Source organism: Scyliorhinus canicula, chromosome 19, assembly GCF_902713615.1.
Source record: "Scyliorhinus canicula chromosome 19, sScyCan1.1, whole genome shotgun sequence".
NCBI lineage: Eukaryota > Metazoa > Chordata > Chondrichthyes > Carcharhiniformes > Scyliorhinidae > Scyliorhinus > Scyliorhinus canicula.
This window is the reverse complement of record NC_052164.1, coordinates 29,824,358-29,842,098: the sequence shown is the minus strand read 5'-3', so window position 1 is coordinate 29,842,098 and position 17,741 is coordinate 29,824,358. Positions and strand designations below refer to the sequence as shown.

At 40.7% G+C, this 17,741-nt stretch overlaps 2 protein-coding genes across 2 annotated transcripts in view; one reads left to right on the top strand and one right to left on the bottom strand.

Moving 5' to 3' along the window:
• Positions 1 to 9,892, top strand: part of LOC119954531 (SWI/SNF-related matrix-associated actin-dependent regulator of chromatin subfamily D member 2-like) — a 51,859-nt gene extending 41,967 nt beyond the window's left edge. The window contains exons 12-13 of the mRNA XM_038779833.1: positions 2,593 to 2,694; positions 4,261 to 9,892. Coding sequence (XP_038635761.1) covers positions 2,593 to 2,694; positions 4,261 to 4,314 — 156 coding nt within the window. The 3' untranslated portion in view covers positions 4,315 to 9,892. The remainder of the gene's footprint in view (positions 1 to 2,592; positions 2,695 to 4,260) is intronic.
• Positions 9,893 to 10,773: 881 nt separating this feature from the next.
• The window catches only part of psmc5 (proteasome 26S subunit, ATPase 5), a 44,253-nt gene continuing 37,285 nt past the window's right edge, over positions 10,774 to 17,741 (bottom strand). The window contains exons 8-13 of the mRNA XM_038778996.1: positions 16,167 to 16,293; positions 14,201 to 14,391; positions 13,676 to 13,774; positions 12,854 to 12,964; positions 12,254 to 12,340; positions 10,774 to 10,935 (exon numbers count right to left, since the gene is read on the bottom strand). Coding sequence (XP_038634924.1) covers positions 10,882 to 10,935; positions 12,254 to 12,340; positions 12,854 to 12,964; positions 13,676 to 13,774; positions 14,201 to 14,391; positions 16,167 to 16,293 — 669 coding nt within the window. The 3' untranslated portion in view covers positions 10,774 to 10,881. The remainder of the gene's footprint in view (positions 10,936 to 12,253; positions 12,341 to 12,853; positions 12,965 to 13,675; positions 13,775 to 14,200; positions 14,392 to 16,166; positions 16,294 to 17,741) is intronic.

Genomic DNA, 17,741 nt, shown 5'->3' with positions numbered 1-17,741 from the left:
CAAAGTCCGTTTTGATAGCGGGGTCTTTCTCGGTGCTGCAGGCTCGGAGAAACACTCTGCTATTCGTGGCCAAAAGGAGACTCTTTTTTGTTAAATCGCACCCAAAATACATAACAGTCCTTCTAAACTTTGCTGCACCTGAAGTGCGAGTGCCGGATAAGGATATTGGGGTTAGACCTTATGAGAACAATCAAAGTATAGCAACAACACTTCAGCCTTTCCAAATACATCAATGTCTCGAACAAGCCACCCACCTTCTTCTCAGATGTCCCGTAGATTATTTAAAATAATTACCCATTATAAATTTACTGTGATTTAAATTGTCTGGTTTAACTAGCCTGCCTTTTCTCTTACCTGTATAATTAAAAGTCTTTTCATCCAGAACCTTTCCCCAGTGTTCTACTTCAAAGGTGTTCCTGGAGCTTTGATTCACTTCAGTACTGTACCCGGAGAGAATTGCAGCAGCCCATACCTTTAACCTGAGCAGGTTAAAAATGCATAAACAAGTCACCAGTAGAAAAGAATATAAATATTCCTTTGTTACAGTATCTCCTATACGTTTTGGTTGTGAACTAAAATTTCGGAACTAAATATGCCATTTAGGATGAGGGTTTGTTTGTGAATTGGATTTAACCTGATTATGTGATCAATTTTGCCAATGGAATAAGTCAGGAAATTTGAGCGTTGCTTCTAATTTACCCATTCAGACAGTATTAGCACTACTTCTTAAATAGTTTTTTAAATTAATTCCTGGGATGTGGGTGTCACAGGCTCGGCCAGCATTTATTGCTTCTTTCTTAAACCATGGTGTAGGTACAGCCACAGTGCTGTTAGTTAAAACTGACAGATCAGCAGAGCAGGAAATCAGTTTCTTGGAGTTGAGAAGACACTCCAGTTGAAAATTAGTCCCCAAATCGCAGAATAGTTACCAGTGACTTGTAGGTCAGCAACACAGACTGATCTTGATTTACAATTGTACGCAAGTGACATCTTGTTTGGGCTTTTTACACACTGCCTTCAGTGTGTAAAGTGTTAGAAGAGAAAGGAAGTACTGGATAGGATTACCCTAATTATCTTTTATAGAAAGCACTTCGAAAGACACTTGCTCTGCAATTATGTGAAGGGAACCTGGCATATGAATGCTGCAAATGTTGGCCTGACATTCCCTTGCCACTGTTTTAGCAGGGGTATTAACCCATTCATTTTAAAAACCACGGCTAAAATCATGGAGGGTGAAATTACAGATGGTACGTTAGGCATTTTATATAGGTCAATATATAGGTCAATAGGGGGCTGGTTTAGCACAGTGGGCTAAACAGCTGGCTTGTAAGGCACAACAAGGCCAGTAGCGTGGGTTCAATTCCCGAACCGGCCTCCCCGAACAGGCACCAGAATGTGGCGACTAGGGGCTTTTTACAGTAACTTAATTGAAGCCTACTTGTTGCAATAAGTGATTATTATAATATTATATACCAAGGTGCAACTACTGGGCCACTGTACACAGGTGAGGAACTTTCAGGCCAACTAGCCCGCAAATGTTAGCTATGCGTAGTTTTCCATGCGATATAACTCGCCCTTATACCAATTCTTTTCCACTGAGATGACCAGGTTGTAACATGTATTAAAATGCAGTATTTCCCCAAATTAAGAGGAAATCGAGAAACATGTAGTTTCACATTCCTATCTGTGGGATTATCGTAATGGCTGTAACACTTCTGGAAATCTATCCACAGAAGTGAATTTAGAATGATTCTACAAAGGCAGACAGCCCTAGCTGTAGACTGACAGTTCGTGGTTTTGTCGCTGCTCGGGGAACCATGTGTCGGACCAGAACTTTGTATTGTTGGAATCTTCCATTTGAAACTCTGTTTTAAATACAGAATAACGCAAGAAATAGGAGAAAGAGTAGGCCAATCAGCCCCTCGTGCCTGCTCCATCGGTCGGTTCGACCATGGCTGTTCTAATGTGGTTGTAACTCTACTTTCCTGTCTGTCCTCCGTTGCTCCTTGACTCCCTATCAGTCAGAATCTGTTTAGCTCAGCCTTGAATATATTGAATGACCCAAACTCCACGCTCACTGGAAAAAAGAATTCTAAATACCAACGTGCATTGAGACACCAAATTCCTCATCTCTGCTGAAATGGGAGAACCCCATATTATTAAACTATGCTGCCTAGTTCTAAACTCCCCCACAAAGAGAAATCTACCCTGCCAAGCCCCCTCAGAAGCTTCTGTGTTTCGATGAGATTACTTCTCAATCTTCTAAAGTCCAGTGAGTGTAGGCCCAGCCTGCTCAACCTTTCCTCATAAGATAACTCCTACATCCCAGGAATCAGCCGACAGTGAACCTTCTCTGAACTTCCTCCAAAGCAAGGATGTCCCTCCTTAAGTAAGGTGGCTAAAACTGTGCACTGTATTCCAGATCCGATCTCATCAATGCCCTGAAGAGTGCAGCAAGACTTTCCTACTTTTGGAAAACATATCACTTGTGTAAAGTTTATTCTCTCGAGTATAACTGCAACCCCGTCACATTGTAATAGTTTGCTTTGGACGCTTGATATGCTGAAGTTCTTTGCTTTGAATTGGATCCAGATTATGACTGATATCATTGGAAACCCAGAAGAGGAAAGAAGGGCTGAGTTTTACCACGAGCCATGGACACAGGAAGGGGTCGGAAGATTCATCTTCTCAAAGGTGCGAGGAATATTTTTCACAGTGATGTCTCTATTTTTTTTTGTCTTTGTGGACTGGGCAGTGAAGGTTCGTGAATAACATTTGAGGTGAAGTTCATGTTCCTGTTACTTTGTGCCTGCCTCAAATTGCTGATGTTGTGTTCCGATTTTAGCATTGAGTCAACAGTGCTACAGAACACCTTCCAAAACTCCAGATGCACAAAATTTAAATAAGGTATTGCAGCAAAATAGGAAATAAACAGGAGAAAGATGCTGTACACCTGAAATGGCATAAAACCAGAAATACTCAACAGGTCGAGCAGCATCGTGAAGAGCGAAACGGAGTTAAAAGTTTTCAAATTTCGGGGACTGGATTCTACCCCGGCGGGATGCTCCCTTTTGACGGTAGCCCGGGGGTTTCCAGACGGCATGGGGCTATCCCACAATGGGAAACCCCATTGACAGGCTGGCGTAACGGAGCATCCCACCGGCGGGGTGAAAGAGAAATGTGGCGCGGCGGAAGGGTGGAGAATCCAGCCCATGATCTTTATTCAGAACTGGTGATGAAATATCACTGCAGATAGGGCATGAGTTGTTTGGACTCCATAGGGCCAGGTAGCCAAGCCTCAGGCTACAGTTCAAGAACCCATTTCATTTCAAGTGGGCAGAGAAGACTGGGCATAGTCTGTTGTTTCCATGTGCTGCTTTTTAATTATTTTTCTGCTCTCTCTAGTTTTGCTGCTTGACAGTAGACATGGCTTTTCAAGTGGCTAGGGGTTGACATAAGGCCAGATTTCTTCTCTCCTTTTGTTTCTTTCTGGAGACATGCCCGGTCTTTGCTCAGCATTCTAATTGGCAGCACAACCAAGAGCCAGAATTGTGCATGCAGAAGTGAAAATATAAGCCCTGTCCTAAACCCTCTGTATCACAGCAGTCAGCCATAATCTCCATCGCAATTGCAGGTAGTTACTTTGGAAAGGTAACTACACCCGCTGCATTGCATAATCTCTTTAATCCTTCTCCCTCATCAATCTTCTGTAATCACTTTGCCTTTTTCATTTCTCACTCGTTCTCCAAGGCTGCTTGGAATTTTGACTATCTTCTCTCGAAAGTTGCCTCTGTTTAGAAGGCTCTCGCTGTAATCCAGTACATCCATAAGGGGTGGGGAAAGATTTAGGAGCTTAGCAATATATTGTGTGTGTGTCGGAATCACAGTGGATTTTGTTTTTAAACTCAGGACATATCTGATTGAGCACCGAACCCTAATTCTGCTTGTGCAAACTGGTTATTTGTGAGTTCGCACAAGAAGATTACAAAGAAAACTGCTACATTCCTGTGTAAAATGTTTCATGTAATGGTCCCCTCCACTGTATTCACGAGAAGTGTTATTTTAAAACCCAAACGGAAAGTTTTAGACAATGTAGGAAATGTTCACTTATGGATCCCCTAACACTTTTTCAGCGCATTGATTTTGCAAGCGATGGGACGGAGGCAATTCTTTTAACAATGCGCAAAGCATATGCAATGCAACATAAAACCATGCCCACAGTATTCAGAACTTGAAGAAATCTCTGATTCTTCCATACAGGTTCAGCAACGCAGACAAGAACTGGAGCAAGTACTGGGAATCCGCATCACTTAGACACAATTGTGCCTCCCTTCCGAAGAACTGGAGCTCGACATTCACGTTACTTGCACTGCTTCTTCGATGTCAGAGAAACACACCTGGTTGGGATTGTAGATCACAAGCAGGAAAATCATTCTTTGCTGGGGACATTCTAGCAATATTTTTGATAAAAGTCTCAACTTAAAAACACAATATAAAATTTGATAATCTATCAGCAACATCCTGCCCTCCTGCTGCAGTAGAGGCGGAGATACAGTCTTGACATATCATATTTTTAAAAGCCATTGCTCTGCGATCTTAGGTAACTTATCAACTTAATTTGATTGAAAGGCCTCTGGCACGGCCCAAATCTGCCATTAGATTTGCACTTTTTTTTGTGTTGAAATGAAAAAGATTGCACAACCGAGTGACTAAGTCAGAAGCCCACAGACTAGCCCAATACCCTCATAACGTCATTAATTCATCACTTCCTTAGGATCGTAATGGCCATGCCCCCCCCCCCCCCCCCCCCCAGGACAGCAGAGGCTTACACTTATAAAATATTGGCGTGATTCAGCGGGCATAAAGTTTGCTTTCGGGTGTGTTTGGCGGGGTGTTTCTCTCCGGCTGCAGCTCCGAGATTCACCTCGCTATTCACCGGCACTTTGCCAGTTTTTTGGGCCTCAGGGAATTAGTTTCTCCACGCCGAGGCCACACTTTAATGATTTCCTGCACTGGTGAGCTGAACTCCTTCGCTTTCTGCTCCCCCCTAATCCTCTAATAGTCAAGGCTTCCCCAGACCCAGGCAGTGCCAGTGGGAGTGCCAGGATTCCACCGTGCCCTGTCGCCGACATGGCCTGCGAGACCCTCCCGAGGTACCGTCGCACCTAGTCCACGTTTGTGGAAACCAGTGCTGAATGGTGCCCGGTCAAGATTTCACAGGCACAGCCGCCGATTCCCGGGTGCAAGTGGCATCGGGTATTTAAATATGCTGATTGTGCCCACGGCCAGTGAGAACGAAATCTAGATTGCGCAAGGGTGGAGTGAATCGGTGATCCATGATCGACCCAGCGTGGTTGGTGCCGGAAACAACGCGTGTCTAAATTGCGGCCATTATTAGATAGTTTGCAGTCTCACATGGAGAGAAGCCATTTTTATTCTTGTAAGCACTTAAAACAAAACAAGTTATGTCTAGAACCTGCTGATCGCACTATTGGCGTTGGAGAACATATTTTGCACTCTTAAATTAGTAGCGAAGTTGTAATTTTGAGGCTCTTTGAGAAGCCATAGAAGTAGACCATATGGGTTGTCGAACCTGCCCTGCCATTCAATACAACCATGGCCGATCTTGGGCTCCAACTCCACTTTCCTCCCTTGATTCCCTGAGACCAAAAATCTGTCTATCTCAGCCTTAAATATGAGATTTTGCTTAATCTCAGTCCTAAATGATCAACCTCTTGTGCCCCCTTGTTCTAAATTCTCAAGCCTGGGGAAACAAACTGTATGTCCAGCCTGTCAAAAATTATCCGATAATGTTTGCCCATCAAAGGTCTTGCAAAGTTTGATCTTGCCGTGGAAGCGTGCAGCTAAGTGTGGAAGAAATATTTTCCGTATCTTCTGTTTATTGTGGGAGCATTTGATCATGGCCAAGCAATGTCACTGCCTTGGTAACCTTTTGTAAAACTCAAATCCTCTCCTGTTCTTCAATTTTAATTTGTTCAGTGTTTGAAAGATAGATCATCAAGCTGGAATTGGAACTGAATATCATAGCAAGAGGCCAAGGAAATAACTAGTGCATTGCTTGAATGATCTAATTCTGTAGCAATATGTATTCCATCACATTAACGATAAAGTTGGACATTATCCAGATTGTCCCCTTGCAGTGACACACTTCAGATTACATCACCTTCAGGAAAGTACATTAGTGACTAGAGATCTGTATAATCTGCCTTATCCTGTGAACCGATCTCTTGTGTCAGTGTTAAAACATCATTCATATTGCATGTAAAAATCTAAAATTGTGCCATTGCATCCAACCCAAGAGAGCACTGGTTCTTGAGATTGCCAAATGGTTGCTAAGATGGCTATCGTGGAAAAGAAAGTTGCTTTTAGTCACTTTTCTGTTTATGGACAAATGTGGGAATCAAAATGAACAATTTGTTGTTTGATAGACCATTTTTGAGAAGTCCAGATGGAGGATAGATTAGGCTTTAAATGAAAAATACACTGTCAGGTAACCATAAAGATAACTGGCTAATGTTTCTGGCAAGTCATTCAGCAATCTTGAAGATAACTGCTGTGAGGGGAATGAAGACAACTGCTGTGGGGAGAATCCCATTTTTTTTTTCAAGTAAGCGAGCAAGATTTCTTTCAAAACACACACACCCACATTGAATATTAGAAATCAAAATTGCACTTGTGGAGTTGGGGGATGGTATGAAAAATGCACTCAGCCTATATCCTCAAAAGTGCTTAGCTGGTTCAAACCTATTTTTATAGGGATTCAATTTTTCATTTAATGTGAACCAATGAAATGCTTATTTTTAATATTGCTATCCACCAGTGTAAATTTAAATTTGAAACAGGCTCTTGAGGACAAAGTTGATGTTGTCAATCAATGTCACTGGGAGTGCAAGCTCTATAGCAACCCAATTGTAATAAACATTTAACTCAATTTTAGGACTGTGCAACTCAATTTCAAATTCATGTCCTGTTTTATGTTTCTGAATAATCATCAAAGTCAGTTAAATCTAGAGCCATATGGTGGGTAATGCAATTAAAGTACACTAGCCAAAGCATTAATGCACAATAATAGGAACATTCACTATAATAACAAAACCTTTTCCAAAATCCGGGTCCTGAAACAAATTAATGCAAATTCGCACAAATAGCTGGATCTAAGTAAATAATTAGAGAATCGTAATAGAAATACAGATGGGTTCCAATTCCATCGTTGTGGGGTTTTTAAAGTTTGATATTTTATTAATATTTGATTTCCTTAAGTATATTTAGAGAAAGTTGCTTATAGCATTGTACAATCGCTTTTTTTTTAATATAAAACAAACCTTTTCAAAGTTCAGGAAAATAAAGTTTTTAAAAGGTACGTGACTGTTGAATATTTCAGGTAGAAGTTGCGTTATTTTTCATTAAAACTGCTGAATGCAAATTTAAATGTTAAATCTGAGTTAGAGTTTGCAAAGCTTTAATGGTTTACAATGATGATTGCTGTGAGAGTGTGAAATAGTTTAGAATGGGTTTTGAATTGCCGAGAAATTGCTTGTGAGATTGTGATTATTAGTTAGGTGGTTGGGCAATAAAAGTATCAAAGTATCTGCACCAGGAGGGAATGTGTCTCATTTTAGTGTACCATCAATGACTAGCAAAGTCATTAAAATGCATAATCATACCTCACTGGTCTCAGGTCCTATATCATCTCTGAAAGGACATCCTTATTGGCAAACCAATAATAAAATTATACAGTCCAGCCAGGATGCTAGTTAATCTAGTTTAGTCAGCAGGCACTTAATGTGACTTACATCGTCATTTTTTGTCAAAATGCCATAAAATACAAATGTGCATCATGAGGCATTTTATTTGTAGGATTTTCAGTTTGTGGTGCATTGTACACATCTCAGGAAATATTCGTTTTGTACATGATCTGAATTATGCTGTTTGCTTTTATTAGTTAATAAGCTACTGATGTAGTTGCATTAAAATCAGGTCAGCACAATTCGATCATGAGTAAGTCCAGAAATCGCACCTTACGTGATTTTTAAAAAAAAAATTTAATTTCCCTCCCCTGCTGATTGCTGTCCTGATAGCAATCTGTGGATTGGTTTCCTTAGCCAATGACAACCGAAATTACCATTTTTGTACAAGTCAAGGCAGTGAGTGTTCGTCCCTAACCGGCCGCCGAGTCCATTCCACCCCACTCTAAACCTTCCCTCACCCTCGTCCTCTGTATACAAGTTCAACTCCAGCAAATATAACCGAACAGGGACCAAATGGGAAATTAAATCTTAGTTTCGTAACAGCCAACAGAATAGAAAATTTAATGTGTTAATTAGGTTAAAATATTCAAGTTTCCCTATCGCCCGGCTTCCATGATAATGAAAATACAGAATTAGACACTGAAATTTGTTTAGGATTCCACTTAGATGCACACTAGGTTCCACAAATCCGATAATCCTACCTTGTGATCCTGCCAGGCTCACTGGAAATGTTATTTCACAAGAGGCAAAACTGTTTGGCATTTCCAAAGACAATTAACTTCTCCACTGAAAATGTCAATCAGTGAAACTTCCCCATTTCAACATATAATGTTGCAAATGGACATTTGCACATGTGGACATGCACATTTAAAGCACGGGAAATAGTTTGACTCTATTGGGATGGAGAATCTGGGCACACATTCCGAGTTGCATAAACCCATTCAGGTTAGCGAATGTCATCTTGACTGGAATTGGGCCACTGCAGGACCATTGTTGAAAATGTAAACCATTTTCTTTTGCTCAAACTACCTTTGAAAAAAAAAGACCCCAAGTATTGACTTACTAAGGTAATAGAGCTTTACAAATACAGGGTTAGGCTTTTTTTTTAAACCAATGAATAGGAAGCATACTACAGTGCGGATAAGAGCACAGATTCCACATCATATGCAAGTTGACTTTTGAGTACGTTAGTTCAGGATTTAAATATTTGAAGACGGTGAAGTAAGCGTACATTGTTCAGTTTTCTAACCAATAGATCATAAGCAATAAGACAAACAGCATGTGGCTCCATTCCCAGTAATACGTTCAGAGTTAAAATTAAAATGCAATTGCCTTTGGAAATGCTGGGATCCATGCTATGTGCCCTGGGCACAGATTCCTAAAAGTATAAGACCATGTCTGATTGGAAAATGACATGACTGAAATGAGAGACATTCTTCCTGTTGTATATAGCATGCGGCCAATAGCATAACAGCTATTAAGTGATGCTTTCACACATTTATATTTACAGATTTTTAAAATGTTCTGATGCTTTTATATTCAATGCAGTGGTGTTCAGGACCAAGGTACACGTGGATATTTATAGAAAACGCCTGTATTAGTTAGGTACTGGACTGAAGTGTGATTTGGTTCAAGGATTGCATTTTATGCTGCAAACGTTTAGTTAATTTTGATACTGTTTGGAAAATTGTACAGCTTTGTAACTGAAGGTGGTTCAGCCATCTTCCATTCCAAAGGGTTCTTGCTTCCCTAAAGCAGAAATATGACCCACGGCTGCCGTGTTTCAATTTTACAACTATATGATGCAGCAGTTTCAGTGCTGCAGTAGCATAACACTGTCTTGCTACGTGGGAACTCTGAAGCCATTAGTGGGCGGCAAGCTTAAAAAGCTAGTTTATAGGAGCTCATCAGGATTAATTTTCAACATGAATAGTGTCAGATCCATTTTGTAGGCATTGCTTTGACAAGTGCAAAAAAAAATTATTTCTTATATACATTGTAATTTGGTGCTTCTGTTCCATTTGGGACCACATTTGTACCAGAGCCAATATACAATCATGTACAAGGCCCCCTTGTAGAGGTTTTTGCTACAAATAATTGAAAATAAACCAAAACAAAGCTGATCTCTACTGTATTTATTTCAAAACTGCTCATTTTGTGTGTGTGTGTGTGTGTGTGGGGGGGGGGGGGGACGGACAACCAGAATTGGGTGAAACAGATGATTAGTAATTTCTGCAGAGATTCTCCTGCCAAAGCAAGCAAAAAGTCCTAGTGCTTCTTATGATGGAAGATGTCCAACTCCTGCAGAGTCTGCTTTACGCAAATATTTTTAACTTAGTTGCACAAAGGGCAGCACGGTGGCGCAGTGGGTTAGCCCTGCTGCCTCACAACGCCGAGGTCCCAGGTTCGATCCCGGCTCTGGGTCACTGTCCGTGTGGAGTTTGCACATTCTCCCCGTGCTTGCGTGGGTTTCGCCCCCACAACCCAAAGATGTGCAGGCTAGGTGAATTGGCCACGCTAAATTGCCCCTTAATTGGAAAAAATGAATTGGGTACTCTAAATTAAAAAAACAAACAAACTTAGTTGCACAAAAAAATGCAACTAAGAATTATATTGGATGCAAAGTATCCAGAGCCTTACTGTTCCATTCAGCTTGGGCAGTTCTGCAGTCATTTGACAGAATGAACACCGCCATTCGCCCAAGTAAACCATTTTGAGAGAATAATTTGACGCGCAAAATATGAGTTTGCTGGACGAATGTTGAGCAAAGTTCATGGGTGAAAAACAGTTTTTCAATGATTTATTAAAGTTATCACAATAACCAGCAGATTTTGGAAAATGGAAGAGAAAAAACTGACTTCCAGCCTATAACCCCAAAATAATCCGAAAAATGGCAGGTCCAGTCCAGATGCACTAGTTCCTGGCAAGTATTTAACCTACTCAAGAAAGATTGCTGCAACTCGTTATGTATGACAATGACCATTCACACATTTAATAACTAAAGTCTCATGTTTCATGAACATTTATTAAACAGGAAAGTTTACAATGATTAGATATTTTCAAACAGTAAAATCTGCCAATAGCCTGCTTACAACAACCTCACTGCATGCATTTACTTCCAAAGCTTCTTGATGCTCATGTTCTTTTCACTGTCCTTCTGCATAACCTGCAATTAAAGAAAGATTTGCTGGTAAACAGGGTTGATAATCACCATGAATAGCAGGCCTAACTTAAGTGATCAACGAAGCAACCTTTATCAAATTAGTCCTCACAGATACTAATGGATTCTAAAAACAGACTTAAACAATTACTTTATTATTGGAAAACAAAATACATGATGACTGTGGTCATGGGCCAATTTCATTAATCGTGTAGTATTCACCAAGGCATGGGAAAGTCTGTTACAGATCACCAATCAAAGTCCTCCTGTCCTACCCACAAGATCATACATATAATGCTACTGTATTTCAGCAAAGCACCAGGCATAGAATCATACTGGACACCTTTTGTTTCTGGCACTTGCACAGTAGAAATTAGAATGAAAAAAAGGTAAACACTCCGTCCTTATTCCCTAAAAATACAACACATGGAGAGAAATTTGCTTGAATGCCAGAAAGTGGAGAGTTTTGGCTCAGACTGAAGGGCTGAAAATAAGCCTCTGTTTGTGAGAGAGAGAGAGAATGACTGTAAAGAACTTAAGGAAGACAGACAAGTAGAAGCTGCAATGTAAACGTAGGAAAATAGGAGATGAAATTAATACAATGGAAAGATAACGGTAGTAATGGATGAAAGAGACTAGAAGTTCAAATTCCCTGATAATGTAGGCAAATATAGTCATAGGGGTTTATAAATAGGGTTGAGTACAAGAATAAAGTCAAAAAAGCATTTGTACGAAGCACTGGTTTAACTTTGGTTAAGTAGTTTTAGATGTACCATGATAAACATATAAAGTCATGCAGTATAGATACACCAGGATGACAGTAGTTATGCGGTCAGACTCGTTATTAGGATTATTTTTCAACTGGAAAGGTTAAGATGATCTAATAATCATAATATATGGTTTTTATAAAGTAGGACTATTCTGTTTGGGAATCACTGGTGACAGGATTATCAATTTTAAATAGTCACTTGAATGCAACAAAACACACCAATTGAAAATGCGCTATGCAGGAAACGAACACTACACACAAGCAGCAGTCCCTTTATGATACACTCATGCACGACAATCTTAAGGACCTTGAAGTGCACAGTGAAGAGACATGAGAGCATTATTTAAATGAGGAGAGGATAGGAGAAATTGTACTGCAAGGAGTGGTTCTGCTGTACACAGTACTTTGCCATAAGAAGCAGTTTCAAATTAAATAGTTTTGTGATAAAAAGTTTATAGATTTCATCTGGGGAAATAATTTGCAACATTATTGCTTTTAATCAAGTAAAATGACTTTCAGTCAGGTAGGATTTGTACAACGTCTACAGTATCTCACCTTAGCCACTGCCATTTCAAAGTCTTCTTGTGTGACATGAACTCTTCTTTCTCTTAAGGCGTACATGCCGGCTTCTGTGCATACTCCCTGCAAAATAAAGGTACATCTCAAAATCTGACCCAACTAATATTGCAGACAGTAAATCACACCAATGTCAATATGATGCATGTACTCCTTATATTGCACTGGAAGTTTAATGAGCTACAGCATAGTTCTAACAGAGGCATTGCTGATCTACCGTCCAGTCAGGTGTACCAAGTGGTAAAATAACAAGTAGGAAGCAAGTTGCCTAGGGCAATTATTTTTTCAGAATAAAACAAATCTAACTTACTGAAAAAATTTACAATTAAAAAAGGAATTGCAACTTTGTTTTGAACAATTTGGCTCAATATGCTAGTGCAAGTATCTAAATTTCCAATATTTTTCCACTTTATTACTTTGTTGGAGTAGATCCAAATGTTAGGAAAGACTTTTACTGTGTATGGTGTACAAGATTTCATCAACACAGCCACATTTTAGAGGAAAAAAAGTCAGGGGCTTTGCAGTAGTGCATTTTCCAATCACGCACACAGCAGATTTATGCCTGGGTCACTCTCTCACCTTAACCTCTGCACCCGATGCCCCTGGCATCAGCTCAGCAATCTTTCGCAGATTGATACCACGTGTTAAGTTCATTTTGCGAGAATGAATCTTCAGAATGTCAAGGCGAGCCTGAGAAAAGGGAAGGGGTCGGCGAGGAAGCAAAAACAACAATCTCACTAAGCAAAACAGTTCAAGTTTGTCGATACTATTAAAATGTGTTCATGATGAAGTGGATTGGCTTTTATGAGAAGCAGTCTATTATGTTGGATTTGAATCACTCAAAGCTAAGTCTGGGAACACTTGGCTTTTAAGCAAAACAGGCCGCATGGAATTTTTCAAGTCATTGTGTCAAAGTGCCATGGGCCAGCTAATAACTCATCTTGTAGCAGCATTAAAAAAAAACGCTTTGAAAAACCATATTTAAGAGCAGCATCCGTTACTTAAATGGTTGAAGCAATAAAGAAACAACATCAGACTTTCTTAAATAATTCCAAATTCCTAACATCAATTATGGTTCCTAAAGATAGCCAGGGAATTCACTATTTTACCTTAATGGTGTTCACTTTGCCACCCTTCTCAATGCAAATCAGAAAAAAAGTAGTCCCAGGATATCATCTGCAATTAATTAATAGAGCAGGCCCAAACAGATGCAGTGTTTCATCTACAAACGAATGTTAAATTATTGGCAAACGTAAAAAACATATCTTCTCAAAGAATGTTTATTTTTGTCTAAAACGGGAATGGTACAAGGCAAGTTTAAATTTCATCAAGGAAGAACATTTTATTTTTAAAATAACTCCGTTGTGGACATCCACTTGCATGATACCACTCCAAACTCACCTCTTCATTTGGAGGAGGGAATTCAATTTTCCTGTCAATTCGTCCTGGTCGCAGCAAAGCAGGATCGAGGATATCAATTCTGTTAGTTGCCATAATCACCTATGCCAAACATGGAAATAGCAGGAGTCAATGGTGTGCAGAGCCAATATAATTTAAATTTTGTTCAGGACGAACAGATTATTTTCATTTCTCCCTGGCCTCAGAGCAACCACATATTTGTTCCTTTGGCTCTCTGTTCAATCAATCAGAGATTGTGCCTATTTTTAAGGCAAATGCAAGTGCGGCACGGGCTCCAGTGCATGCACAAAGGGACATACTTCACCACATAAGCAACCATGGCCTGATGTGCAGATGAAAGCTTCCAATGAACAAAACTCTCACATTTAATTATTTTTCTCCCAGCCTTAATGGGACATGGGGAGAGAAGTTCACCTACAAGAAAAGGTTCCCAACAGTGTCTTCCCTTCCAGCAATTGAATGACCATGTTTTAGTGCACATAGCTAGCTCGTGTATATAAACTGTACCTTAATATTCTTAGTGGCCTCAAACCCATCAAGCTGGTTGAGAAGTTCCAACATGGTGCGCTGCACTTCACTGTCACCACCAGAACCACCCTCCAATCGCGAAGAACCAATCGAGTCAATTTCATCCATGAAGATAATGGACGGAGCATGCTCTCTGGCCATCACAAACAGCTCCCGCACCATACGAGCACCTACAAAAGTAGGGTGGGTTTTACAAAAAGGCAGATTTCTGCAGTGTATCAATCTGAATTACAAACTTTTGTATTCGTGAAGGTGGCAAATGTTTATAAAAATGCGTGCATACTCAAGTCTACAGATTGTTTGCTAAATTGCTAGTTACATAAAAATTGTTAACTGTTCAGTGATGTTGTTTTCTGTTAACTGCACAGGTTATGTTTCACAATTTCCAGGATGTGGGAAAGAGGAGAATAAATCAAGCCATCCCACCCAATCCACAACTATTCTAAACGAAAATGTGCTTCAAAGTCGTGATCTTATGTCAAGGCTCAGATGTCTGTCAACTGATCTTTTTGATCAGATGACTATGGTTCAGTAAGTAACTGCAACAATGCAGTGAACTGGGATGTCAGAACAGCACAGTACCAAATTTTAACCAAAATAGCTCAAAAGACTATCCAACAGTTCTAAAACCCCAGATCTCAACCAGGCTTTCAGAAGATACAGAAGCCGCGATGCTCTGGCCTAAAATTGGGGGGGGGGGGGGGGTTGCATAGTGTGGTGGTTTACAAGGCAGCCTGGATTTTTATCCAACGTCCCTGCTGCTGGAATACAATTAGGTGACTGTTGAATATGAGGTCAGGGTAAGACACTGTCAAGACTCACATGAAAAACAAGCAATTGAATGAGAATCTAGAGGACTGCCAATGCACTTGGAACAATACACAGGCACAAATAATCAACTCAATATAATGAAAATGAAATGAAAATCGCTTGTTGTCACGAGTAGGCTTTAAATGAAGTTACTGTGAAAAGCCCCTAGTCGCCACATTCCGGCGCCTGTTCGGGGAGGCTGTTACGGGAAAAGACAATCGGCTGAAGGATTGCAGGGGTGGGCGAAAGTGGGAATCATAGAATTCACAGTGCAGAAGGAGACTATTCGGCCCATTGAGTCTGTCAATCCACCTAACCTGCACATCTTTGGACTGTGGGAGGAAACTGGAGCACCTGGAGGAAACGCACGCACACATGGGGAGAAGGCCTCACGGTAGCATGGTGGTTAGCATCAATGCTTCACAGCTCCAGGGTCCCAGGTTCGATTCCCGGCTGGGTCACTGTCTGTGTGGAGTCTGCACGTCCTCCCCGTGTGTGCGTGGGTTTCCTCCGGGTGCTCCGGTTTCCTCCCACAGTCCAAAGATGTGCGGGTTAGGTGGATTGGCCATGCTAAATTGCCCGTAGTGTAAGGTTAATGGGGGGATTGTTGGGTTACGGGTATACGGGTTACGTGGGTTTAAGTAGGGTGATCATTGCTCGGCACAACATCGAGGGCCGAAGGGCCTGTTCTGTGCTGTACTGTTCTATAATTTCTAAGGTGCAGACTCCGCACAGACAGTGACCCAAGCCAGGAATCGAACCGGGACTCTGGAGCTGTGAAGCAATTGTGCTAACCACTATGCTACTGTGCTGCCCAAGAAACGTTAATAGTGAATACATCCGTGTCTGCGTGGGTTTCGCCCCCACAACCCAAAGATGTGCAGAGTAGGTGGATTGGACACGCTAAATTGCCCCTTAATTGGAAAAAATAATTGGCTAATCTAAATTTATAAAAAAAAAAAAAATAGTGAATACATTATTTTATTTGCTTAGCCCAGGTTCAAAACATTCATAAGTCATAAAGTTCTAGATTCAATCCAACTTGTGCATTTAATCTAGGCTGGCAATGTGCTTACATTGTCAACAAGGTGCCATCCTTCAGAAGAAACATTAAACAGAGTTCCCAAAAACATACCTTCGCCAATGAATTTCTGTACAAGCTCAGAGCCAGACACACGGATAAAGGTGCAGTCAGTGTGGTGGGCCACAGCTCTTGCTAGGAGTGTCTTCCCAGTGCCTGGAGGTCCATACAGCAGCACACCCTAAAATGTATCAAATTTACAGATGAGATTGAATGTCTACCAGTAAAACCCTGTGGGAACAAACTTTACAACAGATTCATTGCCAATTACAGTTGAAGCCAAAGAATCTACAACAGTTAACTCAGTTACACAGAGGATGTGGCCTGTCTGAAAAGGAGAGACAAGAACATTTTCACTACATACAAATTTCTAGAACCTTTTGTAACCGAGAAACTAAATTACACCTTTTTTTTAAAAAAAGGTGCATGGCCAACCAAAAGTAACCCTACACCAACAAACTATCAAAGCAGAACGAAGTACAAGCTTATTGCCATGGCCACCAATACCGTTCACCTGGAGCACAGTGTGCAAGATAGAACAAAGCTTGCCAGCACTTTGAAAGTACCAAAAGATTAAATGTTAACCAGCACTTTTCATGCACATAAAGTGAAAGATTAAAGCATATTAATTTTGCCTGATGTGCAATTATTTTTTCAGTTACCCTTTCAGTTATTGCTGTTTTTTTTTTAAATCAGAAAACTAGCAAACGTGTCAATTAATAATTTACCAAGATGCCCAAAATGTAGATCCTTTTTGACCAGCAATAACAACTTGTGTTCATATACTGCCTTTAATGTAGTAAAATATCTCAAGGCGTTTAGGGTGATTTACTGCTTGAGAATGGATTAGAAATGCAACTTATTGCTGATCTGTTGCAACTATCAAGATTAAAAGAGCTCCATTGCAGAGCATTGAGTAATAAGCCAAGAATCCTCCACATCAAAACTTCTCAACTCCTCTGCGCTGTCAACCTCCTCCTCAACACCAAGAAGCCACGATTTCCCCACAGCAAGAGTTTTTTGAAATAAACAGAATTATTTCTCATGGCTGATTCAAAAAGCAGAAAACATTTGATGTTCTCATCCTTCTGCAGATCGCTCACAGAACAAGGGCAGCACGGTAGCATAGTGGTTAGCACAATTGCTTCACAGCTCATGGGGTCCCAGGTTCGATTCCCAGCTGAGTCACTGTCTGTGCGGAGTCTGCACGTTCTCCCCGTGTGTGCGTGGGTTTCCTCTGGGTGCTCCGGTTTCCTCCCACAGTCCAAAGATGTGCAGGTTAGGTGGATTGGCCGTGCTAAATTGCCCTTAGTGTCCAAAATTGCCCTTAGCATTGGTTGAGCAGGGTTACTGGGTTATGGGGATAGGATGGTGTGGGCTTGGGTAGGGTGCTCTTTCCAAGAGCCGGTGCAGACTCGATGGGCCGAATGGCCTCCTTCTGCACTGTAAATTCTATGATTAACATGCATTCACTTGCGAGAGAAATTAGATCCAAAGTTGCGCAAAATTCTAGGAGATTCAGGATAAATCTATTACAAAGTTAACAACGTATTGTTAAAGCCCTGTAAATGAACCTTATGGACAGGAAGTGATTATGCACTGCAATGTGCCAGAAAAACAAACAGTAAC